We start from the raw sequence: 26,963 nt of genomic DNA, 5'->3' as shown, positions 1-26,963 counted from the left end.
AAGAACTGCCTCCCACACACACTGGACCCATATCAGATTGCATATTGCAGCAATAGGAGCTCAGAGGACGCATCTTCACTTCCAACTATTGAGGATGTCCAGAGGAAATGCTGTATGTATTGGACTCCACCCACCCAGACTGACTCCTCCCACCCTGATGGACTCCTCTCCCCCCATTTCAGACTCCACCCACCCAGACTGACTCGTCCCATCCTGACGGACTCCTCTCACCCATTACAGACTCCACCCACCCAGACTGACTCCTCCCACCCTGACGGACTCCTCTCACCCATTACAGACTCCTCCCACCCTGACAGACTCCTCCCACCATGACATGCTCCTCCCACCCTGACCAACCTTTCCCACACAACCCATAGACTTTGGCCTCTTGCAGGAGCCCCAGGACCAAGGCAAGCAGATTGAGGAACATCTTCTTGCCCCAAGCTGTCTCCTTACTGAACTCCCTCGGTGATCCACCCACTTCTCTCTCCTAGTTAAACACTGCAGTGTAATTTTCTGCATAGTCATTGTACATACCTATTGTATATTATGGTTTCATAATAATGAGTTCTGTATATACATTTAATGGCGCATTTCCACTAGGGCCTACTTGGCGCGGTATGGTTCGATTCGCGACGGTTTGTGAGTGTTTCCATCAGTACCAGGTCCCAGTTAGCCGGCCCCTTCAGGTACTAATTTCGTACAGACTCGCTCGAGGTTCTAACCGTTCCGAAGCGGTACAGTTCTGTGACGTGGAGGAACAGCATGACACTGATTGGCCAGGGAGTGTCGTCACAGGTTGCGTCAGGAGAGCGACTCCTCCGCTATGCTATGGACTCCTCAGCCATTTTTAAAACCCAAGGAGCGAAGTCTGTTCCCTGGTCAAACGTCGAGGTACAAACCTTTCTGTTAATAATCAGCGATCAAAAAATCCAGGGCGAACTGGACGGGGCCACTAGAAATGTAAAGGTTTTTAGCGAGGTTTCCGCGCTAATGGCCACTCATGGCTACCAGCGGTCCATTCAGCAGTGCCGGTCGGTCCAAGCTAAAAAAGCTTAAAAGCGATTACCGGGCGATGAAGGACCATAACGGACGCAGCGGAGCAAACCGCAAAGACTGGAAATGGTTCCAGCAAATGGATGCCATATACGGTCACCGACCAGCCAGTAACGGAAGAGAAAACGTGCTGGACAGACACGGCAATGTTGGTGCTGGAGGCCACGGAGAATGGTGAGTGTATTGTGATTTCACAGTTTTACTACTAGGCTCGTAAAAGATGTAATATGAACGCATCTATTGTAAACGCAGGAATTTAGAGCTGTGTTTGTAGTTAATGTTACCACCACAGTCACTACTGTACAATAGCTAGCTCTTAGCCTTGCTAGTTAGCTGTAGCCATAAACAAAGCATGCGCAGCGATGACGTGCTACACATTTTGTGCAGTTACGCTATATTGTTGTTGCTTTCACGGGAATACTTGTGTTTAATATTTGTTATTTTTTACGTTCAAGATTCCCCTTCCACTGACAAGGCGAGCGGAGTTGGCGGAAAATATTTCCTTCAACCGGGCTTTCCTCGGGGTGCTTGGCGAACTTGTGAACACCATGCGAGACAGACGCCAGTAAAAGCACACAAAATGTTGCTTGTAGTACTATAAATATTTATTTCATATAAAGCTATACGTTATTTTTAGGTAATTTGCTTTTTGCACTTTTTTTAACTATAACTATATTATTTACATATGTTGTACTTTAAATATCTATATTTCATAATAAAGTTTGATTTCATTTGATTGTATGACTGATGCTTTTTATGCAGGGTGTGTTCAGCCTGTTTGAGTAATACCAAATTATTATCAATAATTAGAGCAACCACATACAATAATGAAGATAAAGATAAATAAGATACAATAATGGTATGTGTTAAGGGGCATTGACCGGTGTTGTGGTCGCATACAAATGATGTCACGACACTACAACCCGCGCGCCAACAGCGATTCCATCCACATTGTGGTGGTCCACCATTGTAATGGAAACACAACGCGACCGTACCGTTCCGTTGCGAATCGATCTGTATCGAACTGTACCGCGTCAAGCAGGCCCTAGTGGAAATGCGCCATTAGATGTACATATCCATTCACCCAGGATATCCTTTGCAATTTGTATATTATGTTATATTACTATCTGTGTATTCTGTTTATAGCACACCCATCTGTATATCATGTTTATAGTACATTCATTTATATATCTGTACATATATTTAGTACATTCTCTTCCTGTATTCTGTACATACTTCTTAATGTAGATTCTGTACATTACAAACATTCTGCTTATTTCACTTATGATTAGATCTGAACTACAATTTGTTGCCTTGTACCTCTCTCTACATGTGTAATGACAATGTTGAATCTTATATAAAAAAAAAAGAATAATGGACAAGGATTTAAACACTAGAATATGTGACTGGCAAATAAAATTCTTTATTTGTGCATATAAACTTTTAGTATGATTATTTCAACTGTGAATTAAGAGTTTTATAGTATCAGAACTGTTAGTAGTATGTAAGTTAGTTAGGAGGTATGTAAGAGAGACATAGAGTATGATAGTATCATAGAGTAGCTTTTAATTACTCCAATGATGAATCCAGTTCATAATCTTTCAACACCCCAACACCTGCTGATGAGGAATGTTGTACAACTTGTCTTAATATTGAAAGGTGCCCAATATTAAATATATTTGAATCCTCCTTTTAACTAAATTCTTAATGTTTTTGTCAAAAAGTCTGGGCTGTCATCCTTTAAAACAGATCAATGACTTTGCACAAGGTCATAATGAGGCTATGGATGTGTGAAAGCTACTCTGACATTTGGGGTCTTTTATGTCATCTTTGAATTTCTGATGCAATCATTTAAAGACTGATAAGACAGTTCTACAGAGACAGTGATATCCCTCTGCAGTTTGTCACTCAGCACTTTGAACAAGCAGATGAGATGGAACCTGATTTTATTTATTTATTTATTTTTACCAAGGTTTAGCTTGACATTTTGAGCATGGCTCTTTAAAAATGGCAAAAACAGAGTATCCTTAGTTAATCTGACATCCATTGTATACGCCAGTACATGGACGTAATTTGGGGGGGGAACATGTCCCCCCCACTTTTTCAAAAGCCGGTTTTGGTCCCCCCCCCAGTTTTTATGGTTAAAACCAAATATTTAAATAGCGACGAATCCATGTCCCCCTCACTTTTTATTACAAAATTACGTCCATGCGCCAGTATGATAACACTAAAGACTTCCTAATCTTAATCAGTGTCACAAACAACAGTGTCTAAAGCATTATGGTGCGGTGTAACTTGTTTTATTTGAAACATGTAAACACGAATACAGTAACAGTTCTTTTTAAAATTCACTTGAGTTTAGAGCACAAAAAAAAAAAAAAAAAAACTAAGATACAAACATCTGTAAGCTGCAAGCTGCTTTTTCGCCTCGGATTTGCCTAAATCGTCCACACATCAACTGAGCCATGAAACATACTGAAGTGTGTCTGACACTGAGTGACTGAGTCCAGCCTGTCTTCCTGATGTCTGACAGCACACTGCCTTCATCCACAGTGACAGCTACTTTACTCTTCACACATTCTAAAGAGTCTGACCCTGTAAGATTCAAGACCGCATATCAAAATACAGTTACTATTAAAAATATTTAACTGTAAACCGGATATTTACCTCTTGGCTTTGTAGAGTTTAGCAATACATACATAAATAAATATCATTTATTACTGGTTATAAATCTCAAATAGAAATTTCATGTAGTAATATAGCTATCTATCCCCATGCCCCTTGAACTAAGACCCATGTATCTACCACTATCATAAACATGGCACTTTTCATGACACAGCATGAGGAATGTAGCGTTATGCACCCTGGCCTCCATCCCAAGGCTAAATAACTGCCTGTGCTACATGCTATTTGACAGTCTGAGGTCATATAGTCACTAGCTGTCACAACCAGCTCATGATAGACGTGAGCCCCATATCATGCTGGAGTGCCCGAAGCCCACACCAGGCTCGGAGCTGCGGTGCTGGGCGGTCGCAGGGCCCGGTTGGGCGGAGCCATCCTGACCGACAGCCGTCCAGGTGATGGCCAGGCGCTGCGGTGAGCGCTGGCTCCCTTAGCTGGGCAGACACTCGTTCCTGCTGCAGGTGGCCTGACGTTCGATGCGCCAGGTTCCTTCCTCGTAGGTGCAGTAGCAGATGGTGCAGTCGTCGATCTTCACCTCACGGCCTGCTGGGATCACGGCCGCGTCCGCATAACAGTTTGGCCCTGATGGCACATGGAGAGAGACAGGCAGGGGTCTTAGACAATGGTACAATGTACTTTACTGAGAGCGCGGCCTGTGGAGGAACAGGAAAGCTTTTGACATTATTTCCCTTCCATTAAGGCTTGAGCTGGAAATGGTCAAACATATCCAAATGGTTTCTAGTCCACTATTCATTCCTCTCCATCATCTGCTGTATTTTATCAGAAGCAGGACACAAATGTGAAGTCTGAATAATTTAATTTGCCTTCAGCCTTTTTGTGCTTCACTCCAGTGTAAACATGGACGCACGCATCTCCTGTAGCTCAAACGTGAATCATTACACGACAAAGTCTTACGCACAGACACTGTAGACTCCTTGGGCTTTCAATAAAAACTGAAGCACAGTGATAGTGATAGAATTGTGCTGTACTACTAATTGTAGAAGTTAAGTATACGCCTATGTCTTCCACTCCATGTATTTTTAAAACAGGCCTTTGCTCCATCCTTTCAAATACTTTTAAATCAGTGGTATATTGATCTCAACACAAAATGAACAGCTTCCAAGTCATTGTCAAGTGCTTTAATTAATAAGGTCTTGTTTAATTAACTGGAATTAAGTTTGTATGCTAACAAGAAAACTGAAGAATGCTGCTTGTTACAAAATAGTACTAATTTACTATGACTGCAAAAACATGCACAATATATCCAGTTCCTATATATCATGTATATATATTAGTGCTGTCAATTCCAGGTGCCGCGATTAAAAGTCCTCACCAGGATTTTGCTCAGGCTTCCTGGATTGTGTTGATTCCACTAATTTTACCTGGATTGCTAATTAGAAAATCTAGCAAGCTTGAGCAAAATCCTGGTGAGGACTTTTAATCGCGGCACCTGGAATTGACAGCACTAATATATATATCATATATATACTATATGTATCGTTTTGTCTACATATTCCAACTATGTAGAAATGGTAAGAACAGCTACCACTAGTCCAAAAGAGGGTTTTTTGAAGGCAGGCAGACATTCCTGCTTAGCGCCCAGCGTACGGTAGATTGGCTGTGTTACCCCCTACCACGTTGTGCAGAGCTTGATCAAGAAGACTGAAACGAGTCGTTAAGGGAACTAGCGCACAAGCCGCCGTTTTACACACGCCACATCAGCCTTTTCAACGCACGTGATGATTTTTTTTTCCTTCAAATGATGGCATATTCACAAAATAGAAAAAGACATTTTAATTGTTTCACTTCTTTTTGGCAAGCAAGCTGCCTCAAACTAGACCTTTGTGAGCCTCTACAAAAGCAATCTTGTAGACAGAAGTGGCCCACCTGGGTAGGTCTAGGTGCACTAATCTGCATGAATATTTGGTTGATGCTGTCAAAATATCAGCACGGTTGTATTTAGAATGATCCTCAGACTGAGCAATTCAGACTCCCTCCTGAATACAGAGGCTGTGTATGGAAATGCCACTGTCATGCTTGATTCATCAACGGCATTTATCATCTCCGATTACCCCGCAGCATGGCTCCTTCATTAGTACGACCGCTGTATATGCTTTAATTATTATGTAACAGGATTTTCATATTAGCAGCAAAAGTGATGATGAAGATGAAGCGAATGGAAGGAGAAACCAAAGGTATCAGGCCCCAAACGTGACCTGAGCAGCACCACCTTGCTTCAAGCTGAAAGAGTTACATAATCCAACCCCTTACCCTCACTAAGTATCAAAGCAGTGGTGGAGAGGCTAAACTGAAAGGGGAATGCCATTAAAGACTCTTCCGTCTATTCAGGGATGGGTTTCTTCTGTGCTCCAGTGGTAATTGAGATGAAGCGTACAGGTGAAGTAAAGCTCGAGTCCGGAGAATGGCACGGTCCTTTATATCTCATTAGAGATGATGCTCTTAAAGAGAGCCCGAAGCATCGTAAATGGACGCTGCCCTGTGAAGCACTGAACAGGTCTCGGTCTAATGCAGTTTTTTAATAAATATGCATTATAAGAGCAGCTAAATGTCCTTGCTTTGTGAAAGTAAGGGCGGGCGGTTAGCACACATTTTCCCTGTTCAGTGGTGTGTGTAGCCTTCACCAAAGCATCGATTATTGATTATGCCATTATAATTGAAGCTCACCCGCTACGTTGGGTCTTCAGCAGTTATAATTTAAAGATAGTTAGGATAATAAAATAATGCTTGTCACTGAATGCAATAACACTGAATACTGCCTATATCAGTAGAGTTAATGTGCTAATAGATCATAACTGAGATGCTGGATTCAACATACCTCAGTTTAAACACACACACGTGCACGCACACACACACACACACACACACACACACACACATACACACACAGATATATATGTATAAACACACTGTATATATATATATATGTATATGTGTAGATGTTTAAAACATTCATTCCTAGATGCTCTATAGTTCCAAGAGTGTTCATCATTTCTTTTTTCTAATTTCATTGCTGCCATAGCAACAACTGGCAATGCAAACAGATTTGTCACTAATGCAATGTCCATAAGTATTAAAATGTCTTCACACTGGAAATGACAAATCTTTCATTCTGATGGTCTGAAGTTGTTCAACAAACCGATCAGCAATTCTTCCCTTGGTTTCTCCAATATAAATCTGATTACATCTCTTACAAGTAATACAGTAGACAACAGTAGACAACTCCTGCAGTAGTGTAAGAGGATGAATGGGGGGTGACAACTGATCCTTTTGTGTCAGTTATTGTAGCGACCGTGTTAATGAATTTACACATAGCATATCTAAAATGTTTGCAGGCTACAGTAACACAACTATTTTCTGAACGGTCATTTATCACACACCTGACAAGCACGTCTTTGATGTTTTTGTCTCGTGCATAGGAGATTAGCTCAGGATACTTTAAAAAGCTTCTTTTCTGTATTGTTAGCTTTTATTTCTAGGATAATGCCCGTAACTTTTGCTGTGTAGTATGACTGCATCAATTCCAGCTACCTTTCACCACACTTCTCCAGTCTGAATGACATTCAGATGTCGCATGTACCCTCATGAGATGGATTAGTGGGTCAATGTAGAGGGAGTGACTGATGGCTTTTCTCCATCCCATAGCCAGAATCTGTAGCCACTCTTGGGAATGATTTCACCGAGGGGGTTCGGGCTTATGTAAAGAAGCAGCGGGGACAGTTTATCTCCTTGGTAAATCCTGCGCTTATGGCATCTCGTGCTATTGGCCTGACGTTGGCCTCCAGGGTCGTTTTCCACAGCCCCACTTTGAGTTCTGGATGAAGGCGCTTAAGAGTCCTGCTAATGCTACATAGCGTCAGTCATTCCAGGATCTTTGTGTGGTGCGTAGCAGTGCACTGCAGGTCTGTTTGGTCATACAGTCTGAGTGATGGCTATAATAGAGTGGACCAGTAGATGGTCCTTGGCTTCTCTGGGGTTCTTGCCAGTGTCTTTTGGGGGGTTCTGCACAACGTGGAATAGCATCTTGACTGAGAAGACACATGGCTCAGATCAAAGGTCGTCAGCCAATCAGCCATCAGCCCTTTCTGTCTTTTCCAGGTGCTGTCTGGCCTTCAGATAACCATTCTGAAGTTCTGGGTTACTCTGTGCTGCCAGGCACACATTGGGTCTGTCCCAAATCCTAGTGATCTGTTTACATACAGTGTTTTACGCCATACTGTCCTAATTCTTAGACCCCTTAAATATGCTGCATACTGAGAAACCTTAAACTGGCAAAATTTTAAATCAGCATTGAATGGTTCCTCAGCCACTAACTTTTACAAATGACATTATTCTAATTCTCTTTGCTGTTTCTAGAATATTCAATAAGCATTTTTAAAAATGTTTCTTAATATGGTTAGTTTGTGACCAAACTAAATTTTATACAGTTTTGTACACAGAGGGATTAACATTTATGCTAGCAGAGTTTGAAGCCTCAAGCTACTTTTGTGGATAGGCAGCTAGCTAATTCACTTCTTAGCACAAGAAGTAGCTAACACAAGAAATGAAATTGCGATAAAAATGGGTTCTGTGTTTTTTTGCATTTATTTGCTCTTCTTGGTAAAGGTTTAACACCTGTTTAAGTGAGCCCGTTACCATGTACTATGACATTGATTCCTGTAGTTTAGTAGTAGTCTGGTTCAAGGATACCTTGAATTCTGTCTGTGCTGATATCTACAGTAGGATGAGCTCTGTGAACAGATACAAAGCACTTTGTAAGTCGCTTTGGATAAACGCGTCTGCTAAATGCCCTAAATGTAAATGTAATTGTAAGGAGAATCAATTGTGCTGAAACGCTGAGGCGACGCTAGAAACTGAGATAAATAAACTTACATTGGGCGAGAACTAGATGTGATGAAATTGCTCTCTAACTAGAGCATCTTAATAGTCTGTCTTATGATGACAGATGTCAGTTATAATGCTGCCTACTTAAATGATGCCTACTTAGACATCTCACTAGGTTTAGGGAAAGACCCGTTGTTTGCAGTTAGCTTATTCAGCCAGTAGGTTTCAATGACCACTGAACGTTGTTGTGTGATCCATCCTTCTCTCATGCGTTTCCCCTTTTGCCCAGGCTCCAGCTGTGGTGGGAATGTTCTCACGCTGTTACTCCACCACTGCAAGGACACTTTGGATGGCTCGTGGGAGAACATCCTGTTGATTCTCCTGGCTTCTTCATCTCGTGGGCAAATACCTCTTCAGGTGGGCAAATAGAGCTGTGAATGTTTGCTTGGCAGGCTACAAGGTTTCAGGTTTCAGGTTATACTTCTCAGGTACATTCTGCACATCTTTGAATTGCTATAGGAATATATATATATGATTCCAGAGGATAACTGCCATGGACTGCAGTAAATGATCCAGAGGTAGCAAAAATTGTGGTGACGTACACAAGCCTTACAAAGAAACAGAGAAATATCCATAGATATTTTGTACAGAGGTCTGTCAGAGGTCTTTTCCAGAGAAACACAGAAACTGTATATATAGTCTTACAGTCTTATACTTGTATACAGTGTGTGTGTTCATATCTTTTCTTTTATACTTTAACCTTATGCTTGGGAGTTTCGGGATGCATTTTGCTGCTCCTCAGAGTCCTAAACTGATTGAAGTTGTCGTTCGTAGGATCTGCTGAAGTCACTCCAGTGGAACAACATTAGTGTTAAACTGTCATGTGGGCAGCTTAACTTTTATAGCCAGCTTACTGTGCCTGTTTAGTATCCTTAAGACTGGCAGGACAAATGTGTTTATACTTTTAAACATATTGTTCCTATTCAACGGCCTCTTCGGGACCTGCCTTACATTATGGTGGGACTTGTATGTTCTGTCCAAGCTGGCTCTAACCTCATGGGTCCCATGTGGTTGGAGAATCCCTAGGAACCTTTGACCTGTTCTCCAGATCTGTTATACAGCTTTGTGGAGCCTTAGGTCCCTTGCCCTCATTACTCGGCCATAGTTCTCCAGCCCGAAAGATGTTCCATGCTGTCCTTGTTGTAGATCCTGATCAGGTTGAATTAGTGAGTCAAAATTCATTTCCGTCTTGGTATACAGCTTGATGTCATCCATGTACAGGAGGTGGCTGAATTAGTTCCACTCTTGAATCTGTACCTATACCCAGGACAGCAGGTGGGACAGGCCATCATCTTGTTAAATACCACACTTGGAAACCTGGGCACGTGTCTTCAAGTTGACTTGTATAGTCCTCCAGTGTTTATATTCATGGCATTTAGGAGATGCTCTTGTGACGTACAAAAGTGCTTTGACGTTGACTCAAAGGCATCCTAGGTAGTACAATAGGTTAAGAGTCCAATATACCATTGAATTAAGTTGCTGCTAGAATTAATGTTGACATCTAGAGGGAATTACAAAATGAGCACTAGTACAATTCCAAACAACAGTAAATGCAGTACCAGCAGGAGCTAAAAGCGTTCAGTTAATCAGCAGTAGTGAAATATTTCCTTAAGTGCAGGATTAGCATTTAAAAAACTCCCCAAATAGATAGTTCGAGGTCTTATGGCCCATAGACCAGCAAGTAGACGTTTGTAGCAGTCATGCTTAAATGCACTGATGGTACAGAAGTTCTCTGGGCTAAATTGTGACTAGATTGGTTTGAGCTAATAGAACGGCAACAGTATCTCAAATAATCACTTGGTACAGCTGAGGTACACAGAAGAGCATCTCTGAATGCACAACACATCAAAACTTGAAGGAGATGGACTATAGCATCATAAGTCTTGGGACTATAGCATCATAAGCATTGGGTTCCATGCCTGTCAGCTAAAAACAGACAACTGAGGCTACAGTTCACATGTGCTCACGAGCAGTCAGACAATAGAAGATTAGAAAAACGTTGCATGGTCTGATAAGTCTTGAATTCGGCTGTGACATTCAGATGGGAGGATCAGAATTTGGAGTAAAGAACATGAAAGCATGGATCCAGAGAGCTTTGTATCAATGGTTTAGGCTGGATTTGCACAAAGTGCAAATAATCTCAAAATTGTTTCTTGAACATAACAATGAGTTCACTGTACTCAAAAGGCTTCCGCAGTAACCAGATCTCAATCCGGCAGAGCACCTTTGGGATGTGGTGAAATGGGAGATTCACATCATGGATGTGCAGCCAACAGTGGGATGTTCATAATGTAAACTGGGACCAACCCTGTAATAGCAAGGCTACTTAAAATGATACACATGCACGCACGCACACACACACACACACACACACACACACACACACACACACACACACACACACACACCCACACACACACACACACACACACACCCACACACACACACACACACACACATACACACACGCCACACACAGCTGAATTTGAATATGATATTCAGCAAAGCACAAATAGGAGGTTTTTACAAACATTTATTCTGCAAAAAATTTTTTGCAATATTTTTTATATATATTTGTTTTTGGGAAGAAAAAAAAATCATGCAGCAGTGCTTGAATGGGAGGAGTGGAGGCTAATGTTTGCCTGTAATGGGAGGAGTGGAGGCTAATGTTTGCCTGTAATGGGAGGAGTGGGGGCTAATGTTTGCCTGTAATGGGAGGAGTGGAGGCTAATGTTTGCCTGTAATGGGAGGAGTGGAGGCTAATGTTTGCCTGTAATGGGAGGAGTGGAGGCTAATGTTTGCCTGTAATGGGAGGAGTGGGGGCTAATGTTTGCCTGTAATGGGAGGAGTGGAGGCTAATGTTTGCCTGTAATGGGAGGAGTGGAGGCTAATGTTTGCCTGTAATGGGAGGAGTGGGGGCTAATGTTTGCCTGTAATGGGAGGAGTGGAGGCTAATGTTTGCCTGTAATCTAGCCTACATTGTTGACAGTGTGGAAGTAGATCTCAGTGTTTCAGACTGCGTCTACACTCAACAAGGACCGAGATTTTTGCATAACTAATTGTGCTACTCTCCCTTTTGCAGATAGCAAGATGTAGTGGTTGTGCGACTGGAGGCTATTAGCTCCCAGTGCTGTGTAGATGATGCTCACTTATATCTTCTAATCCAGATGATGTCAATTCTACTCCCAAAATTGAGAACTGCTTCCAGGAAATAAAAAATAAAAAACTGGATGCCGTCAAATGTTCGTCTTCTGAATTCTGATAAGACCCAAAGCTGCAAGAAGCAATTTGTCTAATATTCCTCTGACCCTAAATTGTTTTTAAGTAACATCTACACCTACCGTAAAAGCTTAGGTGTCACTACTGATTCTGATCTTTCATTTGACACACACATATGTAATGTTAGTAAGGCTGCTTTTATCCATTTACATAATATTACTAAGCTGAGACATTTACTTTCCTTATCATATGCACAGAAACTGGTCCATGCTTTTGTCTCATCAACATTGGACTACTGTAACTGTCTTTTTATTGGACGCTCTAAAATGTCCCTAAAGAAACTTCAACTCGGACAGAATGCCGCAGCCATAGTCCTAACCAGGGCTAGAAAATTCGATCACATTTTTCCTTCTCTCTCCTGCCTTGCACAGGCTCTCAATTTAATTTAACAATTCTTCTGTTGACTCACAAAGCGCTAAATAGTATTGCTCCACAAATTCTGAGTGAACTCATAGCATACACAAAATATCACCTGCTGTGCTCTCAAAATGCAGGGTTTCTCTTGGTTCGGAAAATAAGTAAGACTATGTCCGGAGGCAGAACCTTCTCCTTTAGAGTCGTCCAGCTCCAATCCGAGATAGAGACATAGTTTCACTTTAAATCTAGGCTCATGACTCGCCTCTTTATTCAAGCCTTCGGTTAATGTACTCGGGGGGCCCCCCTGAGTCTTCTAGTAATCTGAGATATTGATGCTGCTATCCAGCCGTGTCATGCGTTCACTCGAGTTTGTGGCGATGATTTGGGTGGAAAGCAATGGCTCAGTGACCCTGTGACTGTGGTCATCTCCAGTCTCCTCCAGTTAGTTGTGCTGCTATATGTAATCCTGCCGAAACCACATGCTAATCACTGGCACGTGTGCTATATATACAAATGTTTAATTCAATGTTTACATATATAACCTGCATGTTGTATCCTGGTTTCATGTTTCTACAAAGACAATTCCATAAAGCACCTGTCACGGTACGGAGGGCCCCCTACTGGTCGCCCCCATCTACAGCAGCAGCTTGTCCTGTGGGTGTGGTGTTGTGTTCGTCCCTCAAGTGGGCGGAGCCCGCAATACGTCTCACCTGAGGGTCGTTTGTTCGTCTATATCTGTCTTGTCTTTGTACCAGTTGACCGCTGGTTATTATATCTTTAATTCGGATCAGTTCACGGGTTTTGGTTTGCGCACTTTACATATTAAACCATCCTATTTCCCTGAGACTTGGCGTGATCGCTTCCATTTATTTTCGCTCACCCTACCCATCACAGCACCTACAAAATGCCCTGGTTTGCCAGCGGATACACCGATGCTGTCTCCTACCTGAGCCCCAACACCCACACTGGAGAGACTGCAGATACAGAATTATACAACTGGACTTCTACTAGCTGGGCTGCCCAATGGAGGATGGGCTCCTTTTTGAGTCTTGGTCCTCCCAAGGTTTCTTCCTAATCCCACCTAGGGAGTTTTTCACTGTTGCTCCTGGCTTGCTGATTAGGGATCTGGACCCATGCACTTGTAAAGCTGGACCCATGCGCCCCCGAACGAAAGTTGTTGACGGGGGGGGGGTGACACACATATATCTCATTGATTTGGCGCCCCCTCTAGTGCAACGCCCCTATGCGTCGCATACGCTGCATACCCCCTTTTTGCGCCACTGGCTAAAGTAAAGCTGGTTTAGCTGCCAACTCCACTGCTTGGCCCGTCTGCACCTCCAACGATGGCAACTGTAAATTACCCAGGTTGGCAGCACTGTAAAAAGTCACGTGTAAACTGGCAGACAGCTTATCATTCAGTAAGACGAAGCAATGGCTATTACTGTATTTATTAATCCTGTTTGGGATTTTCTTTGATGTTACTTCAATTTACTTTAAGCAAAATAAAGTAATAAAAAATAAATTAATATGGATACACCCATATAATACATGCGTTAGAAACATCAAACTTAATATGGACACAAAATAACATAATATTCATACTAAGGTCGGCACCAAATGCCAAACTCAGTGCATATAAATGCGTTACAATTCCACACACATCTTTGGAAGTGGCAAGAAGACAGCACACTTTTTGCTGAGGACTTTTTATCTGGTCAATTCAAATGACTATTTAGGGACCAGTACACTTCACGAAACGTGCTCTTAAAACGTTGAGTCCTAGCCCTAATCTGCCTGAACTTTCTCTCGGACAGTGGCACCACTAAAAGAGGTTTGGAGGGACCCTTAGTGATGAAAGTTTGAAGCAGGGCTTGTAAATGGAACATAGTGATGACAGAGGGTGACCAGAAAGTTTGGATAGGGTCTTTAAACCACACTCTCAGATTTTTCTCCAAACGAGTTAGATGGCCAAACCATGTCATAAAGTGAGCACCCTGCCTAGTCTTTAGTGGTCTTTATGCTATTATCTGTATGAAACATTCAAAACAATAATGATATACAGTGTTTAGAGTAAAGGCAACAGTATGAAGCAGTTAATAAGCATAGACTGGCCATAATGAAGACTAGGGTGTTTGTTTCATATTAGTCGGTTGGCAAATATTTCACACAATACAACTGATTAAAAACAGGCTATCAGGGTATGATGACGTTAGCCTGTGTTATTCTTAATTGTGTTATGGTGAAACTTATTTCTTTTATTTTTATAACTGCCTAAGGTTACACATAACCTTAGTCATACATGATTAATGTATAATTATAATCATAGCATGTTTCATTCATGATAATAAGCAGCACAGAGATTTGTTTCTTGTAAGTAGCAACAGGTCTCTCTCTTTCTGGGCAGAAATAAAATATTTTCTATATGTATGAGTGTATTTGCATGAGTGCATATATATATATATATATATATATATATATATATATATATATATATATATATATATATATATATATATATAAACGCACATTTAGTTCTGATGCATCCATTTATTTCTCAGCGTGTGCCTTGAGTAGTTCCTCTCACACTTCCATGAATGCACCCGCTCACCCGGTCACTCTTTTTTAGAAACGCTGGAGTCACACCCCACCATAGCGGTGTGTGTCTCGCTGTGCCACCGTGCGCTTTAAAATGCTTTTGGCTGTAACTCAGACTGTTTTGCTGCAACCTCCCCAGATTAGTTGCGACCCCAGTGTCTAAGCCCTTCAAGTAGACCGCCTGTTTTTACCGTGTGTTGCCAAGGTGATGGCCTGCACGAGGCAGGGTCACGAAGACAAGAGAACCCAGCGGGGAAATAAGCAGCAAGCCTCACATAAGGCTGCCAGAACATTAGAACCACAAGCCCCAGTTAGCGGGCAGGCGTCGCCACCACGCCAAAAAGTGTGACCGCATCACATCTGAAATAATCTTATTTGTGACTGTGTGACGCTTGATCATTTGCTGTATGTCTGCTATGACCGCACACCTCGCCACTCAAATTCCTTTGCCCTTTCTCTGCTTTCTACCATCGAGTGACATTTCTGGCCCCGCCGAGATATAAATAAAGAAAAAAAAAATTGTTTAATGCCACATCACATATTTACTGACAGTCATGACTGACTAAAGGTGCAGCCGGTATGATAGAAAACGAATGTGTGTTTTCTCTCCTTCTTTTCGTGGTTGCTAGCAAAGCTGCTGCTTACAGATGTTCTTTGATATTCATGAACAACTGTCTGTGGTGGATGTTCTCAGTAGCACTCACTTTCATCTCCCCCCCACGGCACTTCCTTGAGTGTCTCCTGGCGTACCGCCCCAACAACACATCCCAGCCGCCGCCCATAATGCTCCGTTCAGCAGCCCCTGAAGAAGCCCCCAAACCTCCCCTCTTCATGAGCAACAAATGGAGACATCAATCCCCCAGACAGCTTTGAGAAATCTGTGTGCTCTTCATGTCCTAACACCCACTTAAAATTAATGACATTTGGTCTGATAGGATGAAGCTGACACTGGCGTGAAGACGTCTTCCTCCTGTCTTTAGCAGTCTTCCTCCAGGCTTACATTTTGGGCAGCTTCACTCCTGATTCGCTCCCTGATTAGCCCACACCGGCCATGGATGAATCAGAAGAAATGATAATATGGGTCTAATGACTTTGGACAAATTACGGATATGTGGTGCCTTTCAGATGCGGGTTTTCTGTGGGAACTGTGATAAGCTGAGCAGACTGCATCTCCCATTGGGCACTGTGTGCAGAGCATCGACTGAGTGTCTGATTATGATTACGAGAGTATCCTATTTATACACCGATTCTCCACACTGCCTTCCCATTTTATGTCAAGTATACAGTCCAAAATGAAGATGACACCTCCAATTTCTTCTTTTCTTCAACAGTTATTATCATTTCATTCAGCAGATGCCTCATTTTTCTAAAAGCCCCGAGCTGAGAGTTCTCTTTCATGTAGCCAAAGACAGGCGACAGTCAGCTGACTCTTAATGGTCCCGATTAAAATATCTTCCTCACTTGGCCTCGTCTGAGAACGGGCGCTGAGCAAAAAGACGTGGGGATGAGCAGGTTTTCGGCGAGCGGTTTTTGAACACTAAAGTATGATGTGGCCCACAGGTGATCATTATCGGGAGTTCACAGCCAGAGTCAGTTTACCCTGGACCCGTCCCACCATGTCACTCAGGAAAGGCTTTGAAGTCGTACTTGTGATGTGTGCAAATCCTAGGGGGGGTCAGGGCATCTGTCTGCCTCTCCCACTACATCTGCGCCAGGTTTTATACCTCAGACACCTGCCACACGAATTACGGAGGTGTCACTGTGCTTACCTCACTCACCCCGCCATCCATCACCGCTTCACAACACATGCCACACACCAGGAAACAAGAACATGTTGCACCCGAAAATGGGGCACATTTTACAGGATGCTCAAATCAAACAAACAGCAATTTGTGAGCCCAGTCAAACCTGCCAAAGGCACCACAACTTGGGCACCGGACTTATATGTAAAACAATAGCAAATGTAATATTTTATGTAAAGTGACCTTAACAAAGCCATCTTACAGTGAGGTTTAATGTAGAGTGAGTAACCACCATTGGCAGGTCTAAGGTTTATAACCTGAGTCATCACATCTTAAGGAGGCAGTGCAATTGATGATACAATGTTATGTTAGCAAGTACAAAGAGCTACGTTCTAAGACATGCTGAAATGATCACCCAGCTCCCTTTAAGCTACCTTGATTCAGAAAACAGGAATGTGTTCCAGTTATTTAACACACACACACACACACACACACACACACACACACACACACACACACAGAGGTTTTTTTCTGCTGCTTACAGCACATTGTAGTGCTGTAGAAAAATGAAAATGAGGAGATGCCAAACTAGGAATCTTAGTAGTTTGAATTTAAGAAGCATAAATTCTGTGGTTATGAATTCACATTATTAATTCATGCAAATTATGAAGTCACAAATATTCACACAAAAAAAGTTCTATTTTTCAAGACACCCATATTCAGTGTTGAAAAATAATGCCCAAAGGCGAAATGAGGGCAGAGGTTTTGGCTGTAATGAAACATTACTAAGTCTTTGTATGGCAGTGTATATCAGTACTGTTCCTGAAGTACTTACATTGCAGTTTTTGTGCAATATTGTAACAGCAATGGATATTAAAGATCGATGTAATGACTTGAGTCTGTCCTTTCTGGTGTTAAATTAATAATCTCAGTAAATGAGATTCAGTGCTTGTGTTTAAGGTAGATAATTTCCTGACAGGGCCGTTTTGATGTGTTTTAACAGCAGGTTATGGTAAAATCCTGATTAGGTGTGACCCTGCTGTGACTGTTACAACTAGCTTGTGGTCCACCATAGAGCCAGTGTACATAAAACCCTGGGTTTGTCTTAAACCTTTTCTTTGTCTTCTCATCAGCTTTCATGACTTTCATCTGTCATCATTTGGTTTAAAGAATAAACAAGTAAACAACTTACAAACATAACTTTTGGAACATGCTTGTCATGTTCACATAAATCTAAATGTATCTTGACTTAACAAGCCAAACAGGAGTAATCTGTTGATCATGGATACAAAACCTAGGTTATATAACGCAATGCTTGTTCACAACATAACATTTGTATGTTATCAGAACTAGGTTAAAATTTTTTATTTTTTTTACATGTGATGTCAGTCACCCAATTTGAGTTCTTAATCACATTTTCATAAAAAGAAATACTGTCCAGAAATGAGGCTTCTTCACACATTTCCTTCAGTATTGGGACAGTACTTAATATAATGAAAATGGAAATATTTCTGGGTTGGAAGGAGAGGGACAAATGGCTGGTTTGCTCGAAAAAATGAAGGACGGTCTGGGCTCCACCGTTAGGGATTAGGTGTCCACTTAAAATTGCACTGCCTAGTTTTCGAGGACATGGAACTGTTGAAGGGCCATTCTTGGAATTGTCATTCTTAACTCAGTTCAATGAAGAAAGATATATCTTAACAAGAACGGATTCTTTTGTTAAGGTCACCCACTGAGTCTAAATTTAAAGGCCTGATCAGGAAAACTATTAAAACTTTAAGTAGCAAAACTAAAATATATTGTCCTTGCTGTATTTAGGGTTTAGTCATGTAGCAAAAAATCTAAATTATTTGTAGCCTTACAGAAATATTGGTTTAGATATTGTGAATATTTTATAGAATCACTAAGAACACACACTTAATATATCACAAGTAAAACAAAGAAACAGGCATTGTTTACTATTTTACTCATCTACTTATACAAATATACATTTAGTCATAAAAAATGAGTCAAAGTTATATAAAAGTTCTGGATTTGGTAACTATTCTGAATCTTGGTGTCTTTAAAATATTATTGTTATAGATTACTGCCTGTTATTCTAATGTAAACAATATTTGATGATTGTTCAGTGAAGTGATCTTTGTCTTTTATAGTGTTTATATGGCTTAGTCAGTAACTCAAAAATATATAATAAATAAGTAGAAGATTTCCTGGGTCTTAGCATTAAGAAAAGAATGGTCAATATCCATATCCATTAATATTCCTTGGCCCTGGGTGACATTCAAAATTCAAAATGAGATGGAAATTCAAAAGATATTCATCTCATTAATGAAGCATTTATAAAATGTTAAAAAGCTCTAGTCTGTGGCACGTTATAAGTGACCATGAAGAAGTTCTTATAACATTTATAACATTCAATTCCCTGTATTTTCACCTATATCTTCACCTTTACATTTTGATCATCATGGCCAAAGACAGGTACCCAAAGTATCTTTCAATCTGAATCAATCTGAAAAAGTACTGTAGCTAAATAGCTAACTCACTACTGCTACAATATAATTTCTCATATTAATGCATTTATTAAAAACAACTAGCAATCCTGCATGTCAGCAGCATTGTAAAGCATGGGTTGTGTTTCCTCTTTAGTCAAGACTCATCTTAGAGTTTGGGCTTTGTTTCAGAAAGTTTTTGCTTGGCTTAATGTAAATTTGATTATATTCTCAAGATATTTTTTAAAAAGCTCCTGACTTCTCATTTATGTTGGAAATCGATCAATGGATCAATTAAAACTGAATTTAAGTAACTTGCTGGTGAAAACATGGACATTATGTTTGAATTTTTGGAACATAATACAATTTGTATTTTAAACAGTTAAAATTGTAAAAAAAAAAAAAAAAACTTGAAAATTCAACATGTAAAATTCAAGATTTGTAAATTCTAAGCATCCATCATAAAACTAATTAAGCTTGACTAAATTTCAAAATATATTCAAACATGATTAATTCAAATTTGGATCTTTAGTTCCTTTTTTACTTTCACATCAGTCACAAATCGTGTACTTCAAAAAAAACCTAGCATGTACTATTCAGAGCTGATCGAGGGCTTTTGAACAGCCCTCTCTACTGTTTTTGCAGGCAAATTAGGTTAGATCATTGTTTTGTGTGGAAATGTTTGATCATGGGTGCCCTTGGGCTGGTGAGAGCAGGCACTGAAACACCTGCTTATGCTAATCACCTCATCTCACCACCATAAATCAGACTGGGAAACTCTACTGATTCATTAGTGCAAGTGCTGTATGAATAACGTCTCCATTCTCCCCAAGTTCATAATGGAAAACTGTATCAGGAAAATGAGAAGCTTAGCGCAGCTACATGTATTGGCCTATCTGAGGTACACATTGCCATCCAGTGAGATCATATCTTAGAATATATCTACCGCTTTTTAATCACAGCTTTGAGGAAAAGAAGTTCAAATGGAACATTGTGAATGAAGTTCCTTTAACAGCGGTGTAGATATCAAGGTTTTACTAAATGCAACATTGACTATTAATTAACAAATGCATACTTGAAGTTCTGGGGTCACTCAAATTTGGCCCAAAATATGGCTATAGATGTTGCAATAACATATGAACTGTGAGAGATTGCTGGACAGATACTGAGGATTTCACAGGCTAATGTTGGTTATCTTGCCATGAAAACATTTCCTAAGGCATATAACCCTGAGAGCCAACATACTTCACTTTTTTGACATAACATTCAGGGTTACACTTGGCAACCTGTTGTATCCAGTGATACCAGGATACCTTCACATCATAGACTCTTGCATCTTGACTGCACTGAAACTTACAAAAATCCACATTGTCCAGGCTTGCATAAAGATCTCAGCTAAATGCTAAATAAACCCACAGATCTTGCTGCAGTCTGAATATTGCATTCATATGTTTACCTTGAATTGTTTCTTATTAGTTTCTGTATCCACACATCACCCACAGGCCCAGAGACATGTAGAAACATGGAGGCAAACAGCCCTTAGTGTGTTGTCATGACTCCCAGCACTGCACAGACACTACTGCACAGGCAAAGCAAACAAACAAATCTTTACCTTAAAAAGTTCAGGTTAACACTTATCAAAGGGCCAATGACTTCAGCATCTGTATATTTAATAATAAAACTAACAGGGTTCTTAGCGATAAACAAATTATTGTTTGTTTATTGTGCTCCAATTTTGAGTGGGGAAAAATATATCAACTCTCATATCTGACCGCACACAAGTGTTCACAAATGTTCAGTCACATTAAAAAGACAAAGTTAACCTGGCTGATATTACTAAAGGACAAACGAACTGTGAACACTCATCCTGTGTTATCATTATTATCTAATCACACAGGTCATACTGAGCTGGTCACTTGCTGGGTCTCTTGCATTTGATTAAAAAGTTGAATGTGTTTGAGGAGTGTTCAGTTTGAGATGGACTTATAGTATATTCCCTAAACGGCAGATTCCCAAGTCCCTGCTGAAAATGACCCGTCGAACTAATTGAGTACAGTCACGACTACATTCTGATATTTCACTAAAAATATTTTAATGTTGGATAATCATTACCGCTTATGTCACGCACATTTAATTTGACATTTCAGGCTGTTAAAGGGCCACTAAGATGGAGGCGCATGCAAACCCGACGTGTGGCACAGAGATATAACCATCGTGCTGACTTTCTGGGCGACTGGGAGAGCTGGTAATTGAACATACTACAGGCAAGTCACTGCAGTCATTTCTGAGAACTGATTTTCACTTTGCTTATAGGAGAGGGGGTGACTTGAAGGGGGTTTAGAAAAAAGAGTGAAAAAGACAGAGACAGAGAAGGGGGAGGGGTTTCAGGAACCCAGAGACGAAAAAATATGGAAAAGAGGGAGAAAAACAGATTGATATATAGAGAGAAAGAGAGAGAGAATGAGAAGAAAGCGGGTGAGATGGAGAGGAGGGAGTGACTCACCACTCTTGCAGACTGGGCAGCACTGGTCGGGTTCGTACTCTGGGTCCACACATTCTGTCTGTGGACAAGCTGAAACAGAACACAGGACCTCCCCACTGGGCTCACACCGACACTTCTCACATGGAGACACCTTCACACACACACACACACACACACACACACAGACGCACGCACGCACAAACACATAGGATTGTGTGTGAAGAATGTTGACTATGATGACTATCCTGTCTGAATGGTAAACACAGAGGCTCTCTGCCATGCACATGTGTGCTGATGCATTCATGTGGCACAGTGCGGTGCCGTAATGCAAGCTGTAAAGTTACGCTCACAGCCTCCTCTTTGTCTCCAGGGAGGACACGCGGCTCGTGAGCCATTAGCATTTGTGAGAAAGAGCTCTGCCGTCTCATTTCAGCTCTCATGAGAGTATCTCCACTGGACAAAACGGAGGACAGGCCGCCACGCCACTCCTGCCTAAATAATCACCTTTTTACTCAACCAAAGCACTTTGTGCAGGGACTGGCTACAGGTCCAGAGTCTTATCTACAGTGGGGAATTCATAAGTAGATGTTGAGACGTGAACTGCCACGATCGCAGCCTGTCCTCTGCCCTGCCTCCACCCTGCCTCCACCCTGCCTCCGCCCGCCCTGCCTCCCCAGACGGCCAACGCCGCGGGGCCTCGGCGTACATTATGCTGGGTTTAGTTCCCTCCACCTTGACTGTAATTGTCGCGGCTGTCTCCTGCATATGCATCAGGTTCAGCTGAGCAGCGGCGCTAAATCCAGTGCTGAAATCTTCCCCCACACTTTGTAAACAGCGATAATGCTGACTTTGGGGATAACAAATGTCTCCGCCTGCCGCAGAGCTGTGGCGGCGGTGCAGGTGTCCAACGGGAGAGGCGAGGCTCGCACGAGGAGCACGGAGGAACAGCAGAATTACACAAGGCACAGACAAACAGCTCCCCGGCAGCTCGGCAGGATGAGAACCGCCGTATAAACAGAATCATTTGTGAACCTGCTGCTGCTTTGCGCCTGATGACACAAGTTGTGCATCGGAAGGAGCCTTGTAACTAATCAGTGAGCACCATTATAATGATCAACACCAAAACGGTTTCACCCCATCTCATTTATGAATGCGAGGGTTTGTTTTTTTTTTTTTTGAGGGTTTGTTTGTTTTTTTTTTTTGTACGTCACTGTTTATTTCTAAGCAGCAACTCAACATCTCAAGCTCACAGAACAGAGAGCAAAACTATGTTCTCTTGTTATTGGCCTAGTCCCATGGAAAGGGTTCAGGCTTAGGAACACTGATGTATCACCCATGATAGAGACTGAGACTACAAAGAGGTAAAAATGACATTGACTCCTGTAGTTTAGTAGTAGTCTGACTCAAAGGTATCTTGAATTCTGGCCTATCCGTACTATTTCCTAGGATGAATTCTGTGATCAGAAGCAAAGCACTTTTGTAAGTCGCTCTGGATAAGAGCGTCTGCTAGATGCCGTAAATGTAAAAATGTAATGTAAAAATGTAAAAAGAAGATAAAAATGCAGCTCTTTTTTGTCATCTCTTGCAATCAATATAAAACCAAGATATTAAGTGCTCATGTTACATTATTTCAATTTCACACAAGAGTCCACTTAGGTGATGAGAAGAAAAAATAAATAATCAACCACAGGATGGTAACCTAAATAATGAAATATGAATAATATTACATTTAAGATACCTCACAATGAAACCATTCATTTGTACATTCAGCATCCATAACTCATGGAACACAATATACAAAAGTGAAGACGTTTTGTTATGAAGATCTGAACTCTGAGCTCTTATACTGTAATATGGCCTGACCTTAAACTCTTCTAGTGAAGCGTAGGTCTTTCCTCGAAATTCACAGTAGTTTTTCTTCTCCTTGCACTGAGGGCAGCATTGGCTGGTGTCTACGCGCAGACAACGAGGATGGACCTTCGGACACTCGGGCTGGTCACACATGGGGCCTTCGTCGGTGCACAGGCAGGGGCAGGTGGACGGTCCCGGGGTGAACTTCTCCCCAATGGCAAACATAAAGCCCGTCTCATCCATGCAGCCTTTGCCTCTGTAGTCAGGATATGCATATTCATCAATGGCCTCCCGGGAGGTGTTGGTCTCTTCCAGGAGAATCCCATCACTTGGCTTTACTGAGTCCTGCTCGTCCCAGACCTCCAGTGTCTTTGCCTGAGGTTTGAAGTCTTGCCTTGAGGAGCTCCAACCAGCTCGTGCTCTGCCGCTGCTGGTTCTGTTGCCTTGCTTCACCCCTTCCAGACCAAGGTTATTGATCTCGTCCAGGCGCTGCTGGGCGCGGAGGTCCAGTATGCCCTGTTTGGGGCGGGCTGGCTCAAGACGCCCCCTCTCACCTGCCCTGGGCACTGGCACAACGGGGCCGCCCCACGACCTCGCCAGGAGCCAGGTTACAAAGATAAGCCCTGTTGTCATGACAATGGTGCGCAACATTTCTGCTTCCCACCACCTTCACGGTGGGGTTGACACCCGGCTTCACATAACACTCCTCACACAGCAAGAAGGGGACGGGTCCATCTGCAACACAATAGACTTACGTTAAGGCACCGTTTCAAAAGAAATGTACCTAGGTATCCAGGACCATGGACAGCACCTAAGCTAATGGAATTCCCATAGGTCTGTTATAGTTGTTTTCAGCAAGTACAGCAAAACAGTGGGCCAAAATCGATACCACAGTAAATGCGTAACACTGAAGTATTAATGTACATCAGACGGCACTCCAGAAGTAATACAGCACCCTCATTCAAAACACCTCCTATCGATTTTGCCGTCCGTTTCAGAACGGCTGTGATTGTGCCACCCAAATTGTTTCTGCCCGTTTCCTTTACTGTAGGAACACACAAGTTGACGTAGCTGTGTGAAACCTGGCTGCACTGAAGACAGTCACACATGATGACAGCAACAGAAGCTTCAATCTTCTAGTCACACCTCTACACATCAGGGATGGGCACAAAAGCAAATTGCAACAAGGATTGGAAAGTTGAATCATTAGATTCTTAACCAATTCCCTCTTTTTCCTGGTTAGCTCTGTCATTCAAATTAAATTAAAATCTGTTAAGTGATAACCAATGAGGTTAATTGGGAAATGGATCTGAATTAACTGATGGACAACACCAGTTGGTGGAATACCATTAATCTGTTCAGAATACTGTAGGTTATTCTTTTTGTCATGATAATTGATAAAATCAGATGTCAATTACAGTTTCTCTATATTGACATCAATTAAACAATTATATAGAGTATGTTGATGCAACATATATGCGCACATAATCTTCTAAGCTTTGCATAAACACAAGCACATTCTTAATTATCTTTAGTATTTCGGTATTAATTTTAGAATAACATCCAGATATGGAAACGCCTTTAAAGAGACATTGTATTAACCTGCCAAATGCTTTTAAGGGTTGCTAAAAGACTTGAAATGCACAGAGTAACCAACCGCTAGTTAAGGATGTTAAATCATGTCATGTATTGTTTCAAGGAGGCAACACAATCTTCTACGAATAGACGGTCAAGGCTGTTCGTCTGCCTGCGTCTTTTTAGCCATCATTTTTGCATGCGAAGTAGACGTAATATGACTATAGACTTTGTCGAAACTAAAACGATTAATTATAGATTTCATTGCAGTGTTTATTTATTTATTTTTACTGCCGGCTGTATTCCCTAATCGATCTGTTTGTATTCTGACAGGTTTAACGCCTGCACGCAAATTACTTATGCAGCGCACAATGCCGATTTACTGAGTTAATCTGCCATACATCTAACTTTATTATGCCTTTTATAAACATACAAATGCTCAAATACAACCGCGTCGCCATAATATTCCGATTTTACAGCAGTACCTGTATGTTTCCGCAGATGTCTCAAAGTTGTCCTTTTAATTCAGTGAAATTCGGAGATGAGGTTTAAACCGAAACCCTTCAAATAAGGTGCGTGTTAACACCAGGACTACACAAGCTGCATATTCTCACAAACGCGCTCCCTGCACCGTGGAGACAGTGCAACACTCCCAGTTCTTCTCCCGGGAGGTTGAGGTAATTGTGCGCCATGCGCGATAAATATTAAAGTTGTGTGGTTAACGCCGGCGACACCGTCTCCGTCTCCGCGCATTAAAGGAGTGGCGAGGCAAAAGTACTGACTTCTGCTCCGGTGACATGAAAACATCAGTAGCCTTACGTCACATATTGTGGAGTTAGATTAAATAGAGAGAAAAAAAAAACAGTCTGCGACCTCTCCCGCCACCAGGTGGCATATTCCCATACCTGACTGACAAAACTAAGTTTCCCATCGCTCTTCAATGTGACCTACTGGTGAAAGATGCTCTTTTCATAATAGAGGCGAGATCTGAAGATGCCTCATGGTGCCCTGCGTGCACGCTCCCCTAGAAATGTGTCGTTGGGGGCGCACGATCCGATGTGAATACACCTGACGCAAGGCAGAATCAAACCAGATGTCACACAGCAGGACTGGCTTACCTAAGCACGGGCGATTGCGTCCTTTTAACGAAACGCTCTTCGTGCCAAACACAAGCAGGTATTAATGATTATTCAGATTCAGCAGCAGGAATTTCCATCAGACTGCTGTGATGGGGTTAGGGGTGAAAATCTCTAATTCCGCATTAACAAAGGGAGACAGACGTAACCGCAACACTTCAGTGGAGCTTAGTCTGGTGGCTTTGGTGTCAACCCCTCACTCGCAAAAGGCACTCTCTTGTGCCTGCACACTACATCCACACACCTATTAGAACTATTGATCCGGTGCAGAAAGATTCTGCATTTGTATTCCGAAGTCACAGAAGTCAGTCAGGGATGTGATCTTGTATATGTATATATAACGGAACAGGGGCCCTAAAGTCAGAGACTGTTGGGGCCCTCCAGCAAGACAGCTGGGTACCAAATGCTCCTCTCTCCTCTCGGGTCACCAGCTCAGATACGTCCGTGAGCAGATCTCTTCTAAGTACCTGTGAAAATGACGTAAGGTTAGAGGGGCCCTTATAGGACAGAAAACTTAATCAAGAGGACCTTAACTAAATGGCACAGTAGCAAGCTCTTTTTCTCATCAGTGCATGTGTTGTAATTGGGCTGGACAATAAACAACACGTTACCTCTGCAAATGTTCTTTTACCATTTTTAATGTTGTGCATTTCACTTTGTATGAGGATGAGTTCTTTTGGTGAACCACACGGATGCATTCTGAGGACATGTGGAAGAATGCTATGAAACACAATGGGTGAACTGACTACTGTAGCTGAATTAGATTTATTTCCTGCAGTATATAAAAAAAACTCTAAAAAAAAACAAAAACAAAGGA

At 41.8% G+C, this 26,963-nt stretch overlaps 1 protein-coding gene across 1 annotated transcript; it reads right to left on the bottom strand.

The window, feature by feature from the left end:
• Positions 1 to 3,300: 3,300 nt before the first annotated feature.
• vwc2 (von Willebrand factor C domain containing 2) lies at positions 3,301 to 25,808 on the bottom strand. Its single transcript, XM_076975575.1, has 4 exons — positions 25,496 to 25,808; positions 23,448 to 24,170; positions 21,606 to 21,735; positions 3,301 to 4,320 (listed from the first exon to the last, which is right to left on the bottom strand). The coding sequence occupies exons 2-4, from the start codon at positions 24,084 to 24,086 to the stop codon at positions 4,169 to 4,171; spliced, it is 921 nt and encodes a 306-aa protein (XP_076831690.1). The 5' UTR covers positions 24,087 to 24,170; positions 25,496 to 25,808; the 3' UTR covers positions 3,301 to 4,168.
• Positions 25,809 to 26,963: the final 1,155 nt, after the last annotated feature.

This window comes from Brachyhypopomus gauderio, chromosome 15 (genome assembly GCF_052324685.1).
Source record: "Brachyhypopomus gauderio isolate BG-103 chromosome 15, BGAUD_0.2, whole genome shotgun sequence".
Lineage (NCBI taxonomy): Eukaryota > Metazoa > Chordata > Actinopteri > Gymnotiformes > Hypopomidae > Brachyhypopomus > Brachyhypopomus gauderio.
This window is presented reverse-complemented; position numbering and strand designations above follow the sequence as displayed.